The sequence below is a fragment of the Acartia tonsa genome, chromosome 7 (assembly GCF_053477335.1).
Source record: "Acartia tonsa isolate MP-2025a chromosome 7, ASM5347733v1, whole genome shotgun sequence".
In the NCBI taxonomy this organism is placed as follows: Eukaryota; Metazoa; Arthropoda; class Copepoda; order Calanoida; family Acartiidae; genus Acartia; species Acartia tonsa.
In genome coordinates, this window is record NC_137266.1 from 23858825 (window position 1) to 23876027 (window position 17203).

A 17203-nucleotide genomic window follows, 5' to 3' on the forward strand; every position below is an offset into this window, starting at 1 on the left:
AAATTTAATATTGATATATTTATTTAATTTAAATAAGTAATAATAATTTTGTTTATAAAATTTGAGAAAATATATAAAACAACAATCTGACATATTAGCAAACAAGGATAAAAAATCAAATAATAGTAAAGTTTGAAAGTACAAAACAAACAATAAATACATGAAGTAAAACCGAAAAGCGAAGCTTTTCTAAAACTAGAGTTGGTCTGTCAACGTCCTTCCATAACGGCTAACTTCTTTCGTTAATTTAAACAGGTTAGAATTGTCCTATCGATTTCAAACTTTGCATGATGATTCCCACAACAATTAGGTACGACTTAGAAAGCGCAGCAACTCTAAAATCGTTACCAGAAAATAAAATATGCTGAAGCATCTCTATAATCAAGTTCTAAAAATTATGTATGCCCTTAAATGTCATCATGAATTTAATCAGTTTTTCAACAAATTTACTTACAATTTTGGTTCGATTTTCATGCATTCATATTCTGATTATTCAGTCCTGACACTATACAAGTGTTATTAGTTAATGTTCGTTTGTCCTACCGTTCCAGAGCTTAGCTTTAATGGATGTTGTCATCCTTGTTAATAAATGCTCTTATTATTGAACAACCCGGGTTTGTTAAGCTTATTTCTTCACCTTTCTTAAAATGTTATTTTTTAACTGTATTCATGCTTTTTGAAAATATTGCCTTAATTGTATAAACATATTTTTATCATGAGCTTGGATTTTAAGGATATTACACTTTAAGAAAATATAAATTTATAATTTTGCTTTGATTCTTATACATTTATATTCGGCGTTATCCTCTTAGAAAATTTTTTTCCGATTTTTTTCAATTTTCAATTATTATTCAGTTCTTACACTATACAAGTGTCCATGTCCGTTTGTCCTACCGTTTCATTGCTTCGCTTTTATGGATGTTGTCATCCTTATTAAATAATTGTCTAATACATAGGTTAATTTCAAAGTTTGTATAGTTTTCCTTGCATCTGTTATAATGATATTCGTCAATATGTAGCCGTTGTCTTTTTCCTTAATCCCTTTTATCCCTGGTCGTAGTTTATTGCATGACAATTTCTTTTCTTTCCCAGGCTTTCTAAATAAGATTTAAAGGTTGGACATATCAAACTGCCAGGGATCGGCAGCGCCCTAGTTTTAGGTTGGCAATTTCGCGGATTGTCGATTGAAAAGAGGGGACTTTTGGCTGTTTATTACACTAGTCCCTAAAGTTTTAGTTTACTATACAACCTTGGGGACTTTTCCTAAATTTTGATTGGTTGATTGATTTAGTTGAGTGTCCAAACATTTCAACCACTATTTTAATCTACAGGAGGGGTAATTTTGTGTATTATCATTGGAGATGTACATCAATTTGCCTGTCATTGTATTATTCCTTCAGGCCCCTAAAAAACGAGTAAATATTACTGGCGAATAAGATATGAAATCTGCAGCAGAATTGTATCTTAGAATAGTCTTCCAGCTACGCATATATATTTTTCAGAAATTAATCGCTTAGCAGCTAAATTTTGAAAGCATATATTAATCAGTTTGGCTTGCATATGATAGACTAGGGGTTAATCCTTTAGGGGAATTTCATAATGGAGGAATAACAACACCCTTATTAGATCTAATTTATGGAAACAAGGAAAAAACAACATCCCCAACTCTAATTATAACACTTTAACTTGTTGGTTGAAAAGTTTTGACATTAATTTAGTGGAGGCAATCAACCAGAATTCAATATGAATACTGAAAGCTTTTAAGCCAACGAATAAGATATTATGTATCAATATAATTTACAGTCCAATGTCCCTGCCTTCAATGGAAGGCTGAACTTACAATCTTCTAGATAAATAAGGAAAATGTCAAATAACAATTTTTTAACAGAGAAAGACAATCAGACATTTTATTACTTTCATAATTTTTATTATGATTAAAGTATAAGAAGAAAGGAAATGACACAGAACTTTAATTATGAAAATATTTTTAAAAATATAAGTTTGTTCAGTCGGAACTAAGAATTCAAAATGAATTGATTGGGCATTTTAAATTCAGAAAATTTACCTTACAATGATTTTTATGCCATAAAAAAGTTTTAAAATAACAAAGTACAAAAAAATTGGTATAAAAATTCAGAATACTGGAATAGTTATTTACCACATCGTATTATAAAAAGCTTTCCTCAGATTTACAATTACAAGATAGAAAACATTTTTGTTAGCCCCAAGGTGCCTAGGCTCGGGCTAACAAAATTCTTATTTTAATATTCGTGGAAAATTGATAAGAACCGAATCTAATCTAGAAGATATTAAATATCTGGTCCTTTTCTCGAATAGGGATAAAAAAATTCTAAAATATTCACCCCAATTCTGCAATTCTGCCTTTGGTAGCTTATACTATTGTGTTTGAAAACAGTGGTGTGCACAGGGTTCTCCAAGGAATTTTAAATTCAATTCTAAGGGTATGTTTTAAATTATAGTTAGAGTTGGAGATTTATATTATTTACATTGGAACACAGTAATAGTGTCTGAGTGATTATGACGTAACAAAAAAAATTAGCCAATGAGAGGCCGTTATTGACCAATGGTAAAATTTATAGTGGCCTCTCATTGGCTAATTTTTTTTCTTACGTCATAATCAGTCAGACACTATTACTGTGTTCTTACATTGTCCTTTCCCTTTATCCAAAAACAAATAAATGATAAAGTTTTTAAAATTATCCAAATATTTTATCCAACAATGAAGCAGTGTGTTTCAAGGTTAAAATCTCATAAACATGGACAAACATTAAAACAAAAAAAATGGATGCTTTCATTAGAATAAAATAAAAAAAGATAAGACATAAAAAGAAAAAACATAGTTTAAGCTTTTAAAAGTTCCCTTTTTGTTTGAAGATTGAAACCTTAACTTCAAGGGAATCGCTAAAAATTTCTGCCTAGTTAATAATAATGATTTCGCTAAAAAAATTTCGTTCAGAATTTTATATTTGTTGAAACATTTTATGTATCAAAACATAAGCCTTATACTAGACCTTATTATAGACATAACTTATACAAAATATTTCTTTTCATATTAACAAAACAACTTTTCTACAAATATAAAAATGTACAATCATAAGATTAAAACCAGTTTTTTAGCCCGTTTAAGATGTTTATAATAGAATGCGAGAAATAATTATTATAATCCTATTTTTACCTTTCAGAAATGAGCTAGTCAAATTTTAATTTTTAAAATCCAAATTTTAAGGCAGAAATAATATTAGATGCCTTTTTTTCTCTCTCAATTGTTTCTGAGAATAATTGTGCCTGGGTCTTGGTAAAACTGTGTTGACATTTTGTTGTTGTTTGGTATTTATGATTTATTAATACTAATTGTTCTACTAAATTCCTTCCATCTTTCTATCTATTTTTCTTTAAATATCTCTATTATATTTATCTAAAGATTTAATATTCATAAAACAAATATTAAATTATATGTTTGTAGGCATTTTTGTTGCTTTAATAGATAATATAAAAAAAAACATTCTAAGTAGTAAGTAGTTTCGATTATTTCAACCACAGGCATTATCTCTTTAATGAAATAATTATTTGTTTTTGTTTTTGTTTAAATGTTATATAAATGATTTTTATTTAGTTGTTGTATTGGATTGTTTTATCATTTTTGAAGATAAGAAGCTTGAAGTATTTGAAAATTATCTTCAGCTTAATTTTCATTTCTTTTCTAAAGCATTACATAGAATGAATATTTTTTATTCTATAATATTTGTGTTTGCTGTGATACATGGTACTGCTGGGAAGTGTGCTAATTCTGTAACTGGTACAACATGGAACTTTGAGTCCGGAAGAGATGTTTTTCATCCTGGGATCAACACTGTAGAAGAATGATCTGCTCTGTGTGGCAAGCATGAAGAATGTGTGGGGTTCACCTGAAGGTTTGATGGTGTTATGGGGTGGTGCTATGAGTTTGCTGTACTGGAGGGTATTCCTGAGTGCTCTGGATGTGAAAGCAGAACAGTAACAGAGATGTTAGAAGGTGCTTGTTCTGCTGGCTCAGAAGATATCATTGATGAGTTCACAGTTGAATCTTCCAAAAAATGTAAACAACTTTGTCTTGATGCAGATGGATGCAGGGGATTTACATGGTATGAAAAGTCAACCGCATTCCCTAATTTTTGTTTTCTGTATTCAAAGTGTGAAGATGAACTTCCCTGCATTGATTGTTCCTCAGGAAGATTAAGCTGTATCACCACTCCTCAATGTTATCAATATAAGATTATGGATGAAAGTAATAGGTGAAGATCATTAATGTTTCATGTTTTATCAGGATTTGATTCAATTTGAACTATTTCATCACTTGATGAATATAGAATCAATTCTTAATTCTTAAAGTTTATCTAAATATAAATTATCAATTAATATCAGCTCACAAGCAACATTAATGATCTTTAATAGGAACATAAATGTTTATCATGAAAGTGAAGATAAAGTTCAAACCTTTTGTGATAACAATAGGATTGTCAAAAATACAACAAGTCCAAGATGGCATGGTGCTGGATATTACCGGTTTGTAGAACCTGCTGGTATAATGATACCAGAAACATCTCCTGGTTCATACCATTGTTACACCTGGGGGACTGGATGGCTCAATGGCAGAGCAAGTTCAGTTCTACCTGGAGAAGAAAAGGGCATGGAAGTTTGCTTTGAATGGTATGGAGATTCTTGCTATTGTAAAACAAATATAACAGTCACAAGATGTCTGGGTGAAAACACAGATTACTATGTCTATTATTTGCCGGAGATAACATCGTGCCCTTTCAGATTCTGTGCTTCTATGGTTCCATAAGTATTTATGTTTGGAATTGATTGGTGGTTTCACACAAAGTACCTGTTGAGTAATAATCTCCAATTAATTTATTTATTTTTAAAAATCTCCACCCAACCCCCTCCCTTTTTTTTTATTAATAATATATAAAATAAAATAGGGGCGGGGGATATCTCTGCTCAACAAGGTACGTTGTGTAAAATCAAGTTATTTTGAAAAATGGAAAAATTGCTTGTGTTTTGTATTTGTTTATTTTCCTACTGTCCTTCTAAAAGACTAAGATCAATACTATTTCTTAGTTTTAATATTTCTTTACTTTTCTCTTCTTTAATTCATCATCTTTCTTTTTTTTCAAATGCTTATTAATAAAACAGGAGAAATCAAGAAATGAAGGGAAGATGCTAATTTATGATTATTAAATGTATTAAAGCAGATGGAGAAAAGTTGTTCATAATGTTAAGTATATGCTTTTTTGTCCCTCCTTTAACTTTCTCTTTGTTATATCGATTTTATGACACAAGTTAATTTATAAATAGATACTTCTTTAAATATGACAGCGTTTCTTGCTCTTAGTCTGCAGTAAAGATATTCTACAACTCTCAAGTATTAATTGGAATTTGGACAGTATTCAATTCTAGTATCTTAAGTATTCACATTTGTAGACTTGAACACATTGAACCTTTATTCAAATTGAGTGGGTTGTACAAACAACCAATGCCAAGATTTTTAACCAATAACTTGATTCTAAAGAAGAGGTATTTTTTAAAAATATTATTTTCTTCTTTTTGTAGCCAGGTTAAGGTTCAGTACATGTTCAGTTTGGACATGTTCAGTAGCTTGTGTGTGTAGCTATAGTTTCATAGTGTTTGGACCTAAGAAGTAATGAAGTAGGACGAGACACATTCGTATATCCACAAGAGCCAAGTTGGGTTAGGTTTTGTTAGGTAAGGTTAGGTTAGGTTAGGTTAGGTCAGCTATTTTCTGGTGTTTCTTGGTAGGACCTTCTCAGAATTACCTAAATTACCTATTTGAGGGGGGGGGGGGGAACCTAGGACTATGGCAATTTTGTTTCGAACATTCGGATGCGTGCTTATAAAGATAAAATAATTATTTCTGAACTTTACAACTTTTATTCTTTCTTACTCTTCTTTCACATACACACAATAAAACTTGGGTTGGATCAAAATTAGGAGATTAAAATGGACACTTTTTTTAAAGGAAAACCATATTTATCTTTAAAAATATTATGTTAGAAATCATACTTTTAACATTTGGTGAGTAGAGTAACATTGAGGCAATATCGAATTAAATTATAGGATAAGTTATAGTATAGATGTTTATACAGATAACTACCTAACCCCCTTTTCCAAGGACCTTTTCCGTCTGCTAGCAAATTGTTTTCTGGTACTTGGCTGTGTTAATATTCCCGACACTATTGGTTGATTTACAAAGACCCAATTGAGAGTCGGCACAAGGTCCTTGAGATGGGGTCATACAGCTATTTCATCCATTCCCCCTCTAGTGTTACACTCTAATACATAGAAAATATAATAATCCTGATTAATAAGGTGAAAGGCAGGTTCACATCCATTTGTGCGCCTGCAATGTCCCTAATATACAAAGCTACCACATTGAAGAAATATTTGATATTTGATTGAACTCTACTATATAATTATGAGTTGTAAATGCTATTATACTTACAACATAGTAAAAACTTAGAGTGTTTATTCGCTCCGGCAAATATGACATCCGTTTGGAGTTTCATATATTCACTAACACTTAAAGACAAAGCTTCTAATTACAATTCTAATGAGGAGATAAGCAAAGATTCTTAATTTAGAATCCTTAACTAGATTCATTTTACAAAGTTCTTCATAACACAACTCCTAAAGGGAGTAAACTTTTATCAATCATGTTTATAAAGTCAAGATTGGAAATTTCAAACTTAATTTTTACAGTAATGAACTGTATAATTAAATTTGATTTAGGTTTTTTTTGTTGCACTTCTAAAGAATATAATTATTCTTGTTTAATGGCATTTTTGGCAAGTTTATAGTCACAAAACCCCGCGTTTTTTGCTAATATGGGAATGTGATAATCTGCCGAACCGAACGCACACCCAACTTTAAAAGTTGTTTTTGGTAGGATAATTAACACTCCTAACTTTTCCTTCGTTTTTTATGTCAAACTTAATTAACAATATTGATCACGAATCAAGGATCTGAAGGGATAAGACAATGGCCAATAAAATGATGTACATCCCCCCCAGGTTCTACGAAATACCAGAAAAAAAAATCGTTTTACCAGAAAAGTGGTAAAGCTGGTCAACCTGGTAAAATATACCAGTTTCGTGGTAAATTTTACCAGCAAAAATTTTAGCCAAAAAATTAGTCAAATTTTACCATTTTTTTTGTAAAATTTGACGAAACAAAAAACCCCGTTTTTTGTGTTTTAAATTAAAAACAGCTCTTCATAATCAGTTGTAGTACTTTAAAATAATGACTTCTATACAATGAAGCCTAAATTTAAAATTTTTTTTTTTTTTTAATTTTACCACTTTTGGAAGTTTTACCAAAAATGTGGTCAATTTTACAACTCTATTTTTCAGGTTAAGTCCGAATTTTCGGACTTAGACAAAAAACGCAATTTGGTCAATTTTTACCAAAAAGTTGGTAAAATTTGACAAGGTATTTTTTTAGGCTAAGTCCAGATTTTTGGACTCTGACAAAAAAAATGAACTTGGTAAAATTTGACCAACTTTTTGGTAAAAATTGACAAGGTAAATTTTTAGGCTAAGTCCAGATTTTTGGACTTTAACAAAAAAAAAAACTTGGTAAAATTTGACCAACTTTTTGGTAAAAATTGACAAGGTAAATTTTTAGGCTAAGTCCAGATTTTTGGACTTTAACAAAAAAAAAACTTGGTAAAATTTGACCAACTTTTTGGTAAAAATTGACAAGGTAAATTTTTAGGCTAAGTCCAGATTTTTGGACTTTAACAAAAAAAAAAACTTGGTAAAATTTGACCAACTTTTTGGTAAAAATTTTTACTTTTTATTGAATTTTTTCGCATAAAAGAAGCTAACTTTTTTTTAAAACCTTGAAAATTATTTCATCATTTCTTTTAAAACATCCTCCCGCATCGTCAAAAATATATCAAATTTAATATTTACTTATTTGAGCTAGCTTCATACGAATTAAAATTAAAAGAAAAAAAATCCAGGTAGGTGTGTTTACGCAGATGTGCCGTGTGCATTTGAATTTATCGATTTTTCATCTTTAATATAAATATAAGCTTTCGTATATTCCCCTGAATGTTTCTAAAAGAAAGACAGAGATTTCGAATTATAGAGTAATTTCGCTACAAAACTTATATTTTTAAGTTTTGAAATTTATGGCACCTCTGTGCGCGCATGCGCACTATTGATAAGCTTATGATTATTTGAATATAGAGTGCCAAAAATAATTATTAGTTTTGATTCAATTTAATCAAATATTTTGAATCAAGAAGTAAATTACTACTCAATTTTCTCTAAATATTTAAATTTGTAGAATTTACAATTTGTTTGGAAGATTTTTTTTAAGCAAGATGTTTAAAAATGTGGCAAAATTGTGGAACAACAATGTTTCATGATTTCTATATTTATGTTGTCTTTGCCAACCGGAAATACCACCGAGATGGGTTTTTAAAAGATGAATGCCACATTTATTCGGCGTTTTTTAGACATTGATTGATTGAACGTTGACGATAGAATTTCAAACAGAGTATATAACATAAAAATACTGAATTTTAAATTATTTTTTAGCAATTTTTCTAATGTCTAACACAGCTCTAAAAAGATGCATTAATTAATATGCAGCAAAAATGGATTGAAGATAATCTTTTTTTTTCTATGAAGGCCGTACCATCAAAAGCGAAATAATTAAATAAATCATTGTATACTCTTTTAGATTTCGCGAATGTCGCGCTTGTTATTCATAGCGTAAAAAATGTCGAAAAAACGCGGCAATATCTTTTAAGAACCCGGCCGGAAATAGATTCTTTATATGTTCATATATGGTTAACAACTATATATATATTTAAATATTTTTTTTTAATATTGAATGCACTATATTTTTTTATATTCTATCGAATATATATTTTATATGTCATTACAAAACTATATTACATTTAATATTAACATTAAAAAAAAAATATCAATTTAAACTTTCGTAACCCTGTATTGGCTTCAGAAGTACAGTTCTACAGAAACCACGGTCCACGCTTGATCTAGCATCACATTCACCAGCATGGCTCTGCCTACTCCTAGGCTTAAAATTAGAAAGGCCAGGGTATTATTAGTGGTTGAAAAGTTTGTACATCATTATTACAGGTATTGTGTCTTTAAAGGGACTGTGAACGTAAATTTTTCTCATCTTAACATTATCTTATTCATAATATCTCACAGATAGAGCAAAACGCGCTTTTGTTTGCTTAAAAAACGGCTTTTTCCGACGATTTTTATAAGGTACAGGGAAAGGAAGAAATTTTCCATTATATAAAATGTCCATTAAATTGATTTTTTGGTATTATCCTTTTTTGTCTGAAGCTTAAGATCTCGGAATTTCACCTTGCATAGAGCATTCGTAAAATGTACTGGGGTGCCCTTTCTTTACTGTTTAGTTTTAATAAGTTAAACCTTACCTAAAGACAAAGTAATCAAAAATCACCCCCCCCCCCTCACCCCATTAATGAAAATTTATTTCAAAGTAAGGGAAGAGTGGTTTTCTAGGGGCTGGGTTTTCTCTGCTTGAGTAGACACTCTGAGGGAAACCGCGAGAATCCTAGTGCTCTAACTCTTTTTATTTGTTTCCTAAAGTGGCACCTCCGCCCCAACCCTTCCTTTGTTACCTACATTTTATTGTGTTTTAGTCAAAATTTATTATAGGTATTAAAACTGTGGCAGTTTACAGTGACAGCGACAGAAACTCTATGCATGTAGCCATGGCGGACGAAGCTGTTAGAATTGGTCCAGCTGCCTCACAACAGAGCTATCTCAGGGGAGATACTATTTTAAAGGTATATTATACCAGAGAGAGGAGATACTGTTTATTAAACTAGTGCCAAAAGTTTTATAATTACGTTTTCATTTTCGTTGGTTTACAACTTTCGACATCAGGACTTTAGTGAATTTTGATTGGTTAGCTCAATAGGTTGAGTGTTCGAACGTTTCAACCACTAATATTAATCCAAGGGGTAATTTTGTTAATCATCATTGAGGATTTACATCAATTTATCGACCATTGTTTTGTCTTATCCCTTTATATCTCTGACATTATACTGTTAGGTATTAGTTTTAGATGGACATTACAAGAATTGATTGATTAAAATAATCCTTAAATAAAAGTAACAGGATGTTTGTTTGTCTTCGTTTGTAGCGAAATATCTAGCGTACGTACACGTCTCTCCTCTACATTGAAGCTTATTGTATGTCTCGGAAAGGTTTTAATTTATACATGGATTTTTTTATAGGCCTAAGAAAAATTACCCCAAAAATTTTATTTTTTAAAAACTTTGAAAAATTAAAATTCAAGGTAGTGGGTCGGCTCTTTCCCAGCCCCCCCCCCCCCCTCCCCACACCTTTCACATTGCAAAAAAATGGGTGTTGTTTTTTGCTTAATGGTGTGATTGATAATTTAAATTGAAACTTGGAAGAATCTACCTATTAAGATTTAGAATAACTCTTATATGCATCATCCTATTATATAAAGCAGTAAGACTTTTTTTCTAAATAACTACTGATCCGATTGGGTTCTCTATTTTAGGTAGGCATCACATAGGTCCTGAGTTGGTTTTATTCTATTTTCTGATCATATTTAAGCCTTAAGATGGATTTTTTACTTTTTCTATTGAAACTAAAATAAAAAAATGTTGGGATCTATTTCAACTCACCACTAACTCAAGTGCCCCTAGAGGCCTCTAGGGGCTTAGTTACTATTGACCATACACTGTATTATCTTAGGTTGCGGCGGAAACCGGCTCCGATGCTGTACATCCTGGCTATGGATTTCTCTCCGAGAATGTCGAGTTTGCTAATCTTTGCCAGGTAAATGCAGGGAGGGAGGGGACAATGGGCTGTTAACTACACGTGTCCCCAAACTTTTATAATAACGTATTCTTATTCGTTGGCTTAACAACTTTGGGGATTAAGTGATCTCTGATTGGTTGGTACATTAAGTTGAGTGTCCAAACGTATCAACCACAAAAGGTAATCTATGTAAGGGGTAATTTTGTGTATCATCAATGGGGTTGTACATGTACAGTACATCAATTTGTCGACCATTGTCTTATCCCTTAAGATTCTTGGGTAAATGGATATATTATTACCTGGATGTTACACCAGTTTTTCATGTACTCTAATAAAGCGGTACTCACAGCGGGCTAAAATAAAGATACACCCTTATTCCTCCCTTACAACACCCCCTTACCTCCTTCTGGGTAAACGAACTGACCAATATATGAAGTCCATGTTAGGAACCTAAATTCATGACAACAAATTTCCATGATATGTCATTAATAATATCCACGTGTATTTTATATCCCTGGACAGGTAATATTTTCCATTTGACTGCAGGGAGGGAGTGGATATTAGACTGGAAGTTATACTGGTACCCAAAGTTTTATAAGCACGTTAGCTCACAACTTTAAATCTTGATTGGTTCATTCAAACTAGCAGTGTCTGAACTAATCTAAGGTGTTGTTTTGTTCAATATATTTGGGGATTTATATATGTATATTTCGTTCATTATCTTGTCCACGGTCATTAGTGTGAGGAATGGGGTTGACAACACACCCCTTAAAATTAAAATTATGTAGATTCCCCCCCCCCCCCCGTTTTTTAAAAACCTCTAAGATTACATCCCTTCCCGTAAAAACCCTGTGCACGCCACTGTACTGCTTACGTTTTTTTCTGGTTAATTTCAAGAATGTAATATTATATTAATAAGAATGATACCTACCTTTTAATTTAAATTTTTTTTTTTTATCAGGAGAAAGGAGTTATATTTGTTGGTCCACCGTCCACTGCCATTAGAGATATGGGTATCAAGTCTACATCTAAGGTAAATGATAGAGTAGCTACTCAGGAACTTATTTTGGTTGATTTCAAGTAGAAAGAAATAACACTCTATACTATACCGGAGTAACAGGATGTCTGTTCATTTGTCCTCTACGATCTCAATCTTCTGGTCTTCCATAATTTTCAGGGAATGTTTATGCTGTTTTTTTGGCGGGGGGGGGGGGGGGGGTATGACACCGCTTCTTGGAAAAATGACCTCGAATATTTTCATTGGTAAAAACCCTCCAACCATCCTCTTTTAAGACGAAACACAAGTAGGCTCTAGGAAAAGCAACTGTGTATTTAAAAGAAGTCTGTCGTTACAATTTTTCTAATATTTAACCTGTTTTTTAGATGATCATGGAAGCCGCTAACGTACCTGTAATCCACGGTTACCACGGAGAGGACCAGAGCCTGGACACCTTGAAGGCGGAGGCAGACAAGATCGGGTTCCCTGTTATGATCAAGGTGGGAACAAGGACAAGTATGTCCACATGTACCGCAATAAAATAGTAAATAATATAAATATAAAACAGGATGTTTAATATGGACAATGACATAATATATTTCAACTTCAAGGCTCGATTATAACATTATACCTTAGGTATAATTCTGGGAATCAATGTTAAAAAAAAAAGGAATATGTAAGTTATATAAATTATATATATGTATGTAAAGAAATGTAGTGTTATATTTTTCTACCATTGTGTAATGATATATAGTACAGTCAGACGGAGTGACGGCATACCTTATTGTAGAGTAGCTGCTAAATTTTATATTGTTTTTATTTTTCTACCTGTGGAAAACTGTTATTTGATATTGTCATAGGCTGTCCGCGGAGGGGGTGGCAAGGGTATGAGGATTGCCATGACCGCTGGCGAGTTCGAGGCCCAGCTGGAGTCTGCCAAGCGCGAGGCGATGAAGTCCTTCGGTGACGAAGTGATGCTCCTGGAGAAGTTTGTTGTTGACCCCAGACACGTAGAAGTTCAGGTCAGTTTTGTTCCAGGGGAAATTATCAGGAACGCATGGGCTTTTTATTTCACTAGTCCCCAAAGTGTTATAATAACGTTTCCTTATTCGTTTGCTTAACAACCTTTGAGACTTTTATTTAATTTTAATTGGTTGCTTCATTATGTTGATTGCTAAAACGTTTCTACCACTAATTGTAATCTTCAGAAGGGGCAATTTTGTGTATCATCATTGGGGATGTATATCAATTTATCGGCCATTGTCTTATCCCTTTATATCCCTGGGAAATTATACTTGATTAATGCCTATGGAGAGAGATGGTTGATTTAAAACGTAGTTAGACATTTGTATAAAGTTCCAAACATTCTTACTGCCTTGCTAAAATCTTCTAACAACCTATCTCTATTTAGGATGTACCCAAGCCTGGTTTTCACTGCCTACCCCAGCGGGCTGCCTTGCTAAAATCTGTGCTCAACTTCTTAAAGAAGGCTATTCAGGAATGGGTTATTAAATGATTTAAGACGAAGTAAAATATTGTTTAAGTTAAAAAAAACATTGTACTAAAATAATTTACGTTTCTGTAGACACAACGGGAAACTTTGGATACCATTATGATATTTACACCATATTTTACCCTCCCTGCCTGGGGTTTAGGTCTAAATTTATCTAATATTAGTACTTGTTTGGGACAGGGATCTAAAGGGACAAGACAATGGCGGATAAATTGATGTACATCAGCAATGATGATACACAAAATTACCCCTTCTGTGGAGTATAATTAGTTGTTGAAAGCTTTAGACACTTAACTTGATTAATCAACCATTCAAAATTCAATAAAAGTCCCTAGAGTTGTTAAAGCAACGAAGAAGAAAATAAAGCTTTGGGGACTAGTGTAATAGACAGTCCACTTCCTTCCTTCATTTAATCCTCCATAACTTAGGACCCCGCGTTCCACGACTCCATACGCCACGTGAAGCATATAATCAGTAATGCCGAGTACTATCCTGTTCTTGTTAGCCACGGATGTTGTTACTGATTATGTTTTCCAGGTAAGCTTTCCCTTTATTTTTTCTCGTTCTGCGTTTTCAAAGATGTTTAGTTAGATAAGTTTGCTGATTTTTTTGCCACGTGTCAAGATGCCTGTAGGAAATGAATGAGGGGGGAGAGGGGGAGTCGAACCTACACACTTTTATTTTTGCTTTCAAAAGAAAAAATTTAGGTGTGAGAGTAAGGGGGGGGGGGAAGTTCTGACACATTTGCGTAAACAGCGAGTATAGGCTTTATCTTTGGGACGGACGGACGGACAGACATCGTTCTACTTTGTATTATAGATTAGATATTTAGTAGGGAGGGATGGGACATTGGGCTGTAAATTACACTAGCCCCCAAAGTTTTCAAATAACATTTTCTTATTCTTTGGCCTAACAACCTTGGGTACTTTTATTGATTTTTTATTGGTTGGTTCATTAAGTTGAGCGTCCTAACATTTCAATCACTTATTGTAATCTACAGAAGGGGTAACGATGTGTATCATCATTAGAGATGAACATCAATTTATCAGCCATTGTCTTATCCCTTTATATCCCTGTACTTATCTAATTAACTAATGAGCAATTTTATTCCAGGTTGAATATCAGTGATACGAGGTCGAATGGGGCCGGTGCCCAGCAAATCCAGGAGGTTGCGCAACAGTTTTCTTCGGCCAGAGCAGTAGAATCAAGAAAAATATGTTTAAGTGTTTCAATCAATAAAGATAAAAATGAAAACAATTTTTTTATTATTTTTGCGATTTGTGTACAAGCGATGTTTTTCTATAATTAAGGTCGTTTTTTACCACTTTCTCGTGATTTTTACCACCCGTTTTTACCACAATTTTTGGTAAATTTTTACCATATTTACCCTATTTCTGGTAAAATTTTACCAATTTAGGGCAAAAATATTACCAGGTGTTGAACAGTTTTACCACTTTTTCGGTAAAATCTTACAGAAATTTGCGGTAAATTTTACCAAAAAAGTGGTAAAAATTGGTCAAAATCTGGTATAAATTTGCGTCCTAAAATGGTAATATTTTACCGGAAATCTGGTAAAATTTTACCGATAATTGTGGTAAAAATCGATGGTAAAAAGCGTCTCGCTATACCACAAAAAGTGTTTTTACCACGGTTACGGTAAAATTTTACCACCTTTTAAATCGTATAGGCTGGTAAAATTTTACCATAAAAGTGGTAAAAACTAGGTTTTTTTATGGTATTAATTCCGTCCTGGGCCAATGTTTATCCACTAGATATCGCCCCTTTTGTAGATTGCGGTTGAAAAGTTCCCAAAGTTGTTAAGCCAACGAATAACAAAATGTTATTATAAAACTTTGGGGACTAATGTAATAAACAGCTAATGCTTATTAAATTGTTATATAATGTAATAGGATGTATGTGTGTCTTGTTTTACTGATGGATCTCGCTAACCGCTGAAGCAATGTGATTCTCCTTTACAGTGTAGCTTCTCATAGGCCTTGATAATAAAGGTACTAAGAAAGAGAGGTAATGTCTGATTGAGCCAATAAATAAATCGCATCGGAGCATACATGAAATCTCATTGGTTGAATTAAACTGAAGTTTTCTAGTTTTTTCATTAGAGTTAATTAGAGCTGTTCTTTCAACTTTTACTCGAATCAAGTCCATCACATGAAGTACTGCCTTCATATTGTTGTTTCACATCTATGTTTTATCTGTGCATTAATAATAAATATGTTTCATCTATTGCAATCGTTGTAAAATAATAAAAATCCCTTTATGAATTTAAGTTAATAAAATCATATTTTTTTTTGAGTTTCTATTAAAACAAAAAAAATAATATCTCGGACTTCAAATGTACATGATTTATAATCTTTAATTCGTAATTCGTATCTATTGTAAACATTTAAAATACTTAAATTCATAGTTTGTTTTATGTTTACCCCGAAATAAATTATATAAAAATAAAATAACAACAAATAGCAGTACAACAATACGTTCGTTACGTTTTCAACATGACCTAGCGTTGTACTGTGTAAAGGAAAGGGCATATTTTTTTTTATTTTGTTCATATAAAGAGTCAGCTGTAAATAGTCGCATTTCTTAAGATAAAGCTTTTCTCACGTAAATTATATTGTGTTAAAATTTATTTTCTAGTATAGTGTAAAGCATATTACAAATCCTTTAATAAGTTAGCTATGAATTGTTGAATTCCTTATTATAAAGTTAGCTTTCTAGAAATTATATACTCGAAAAATTTTAAAGTTTTTTGTCAGCTGGAGGAGTTCCTTTGTCAGATTTACGAAAAAGGGGTTCACACTATACTTCTTCTCTCCTAATTATATTGCCTTGATAAGGTTTATAACCATTTTTAGGAAAGGATGCTTTTCTTTGACCACACCCTCCTCCAAGAATTACAGCAAAAAATGTATCTCAAACAATCCCCCACCCCCTCAACTCTAACGGCCTCCAGGGGTGCAGCCGGTAAAGACACATATAGTAGGTAGATTTTTTAAGGTTTTACTAAAAAGGAAATTTTAAACCTCTGGCCTTAAAATATGACCTTATTCAATTTTAGGTAGTTTTAGTCTATATTCTTTACTCCGACAAAGCTTCTAGAGGCTAGAAGCGCAGCTATATAAACTTTAAACCCCTTGAAACGTGATGCTAAGCCACTTATTTTGAATATATAATTTTTAAAAGCGAAGCTTTTCTATAATTAGGGTCGGTCCGTCCGTCCGTCACAGAGAGTTAGCTCTTTTCGTTAATTTAAACAGGTTATAATTGTCCTTTCGATTCCAAACTTTGCATGATGATTCCTATAGTAGTTAGGTACAATTAAGAAAGCGTAGCAACTCTATAAACAATACCAGAATGTCCGTACGTCCATTTTAAACATGTCGATTTTTAACTTTTTTGACAACAAATTTTTGTATGTTAAAATTATCCGATTCTTCTGATTTTTTTAAAACTGATTCCTATTACAACAAGGTACAATGTTATAAGCGAAGCATCTCTATAAACAAGTCCCAAAAATGTAAGTATGTCCTTAAACAGTAATATCTATTTATGCAGTTTTGCAACAAATTTTCTTAAAATATTGTTTGTACTGATGCATTAATATTCTGCTAATTCAGTTCTGACAAGCTACAAGTGTTAATGTTCGTTTGTCCTTCCATTTCAGAGCTTCGCTATTATGGATGTTGCCATCCTTGTTATATTTTGTTGTAACCTTTAATAATATGCTAAGTAACTATGACACTAATCTTTTAATGAAAGATTAAACTTGACAATAATGAACCTCCT

General features: G+C 32.2%; 1 protein-coding gene across 1 annotated transcript; it reads left to right on the forward strand.

Moving 5' to 3' along the window:
- Positions 1–8976: 8976 nt before the first annotated feature.
- LOC145325104 (methylcrotonoyl-CoA carboxylase subunit alpha, mitochondrial-like) lies at positions 8977–14653 on the forward strand. Its single transcript, XM_080167951.1, has 9 exons — positions 8977–9194; positions 9750–9880; positions 10824–10907; positions 11851–11922; positions 12273–12386; positions 12747–12908; positions 13298–13382; positions 13826–13936; positions 14513–14653. Exons 2-8 carry the CDS (start codon positions 9794–9796, stop codon positions 13921–13923), a joined length of 702 nt encoding a protein of 233 aa, XP_080024077.1. The 5' UTR covers positions 8977–9194; positions 9750–9793; the 3' UTR covers positions 13924–13936; positions 14513–14653.
- Positions 14654–17203: the final 2550 nt, after the last annotated feature.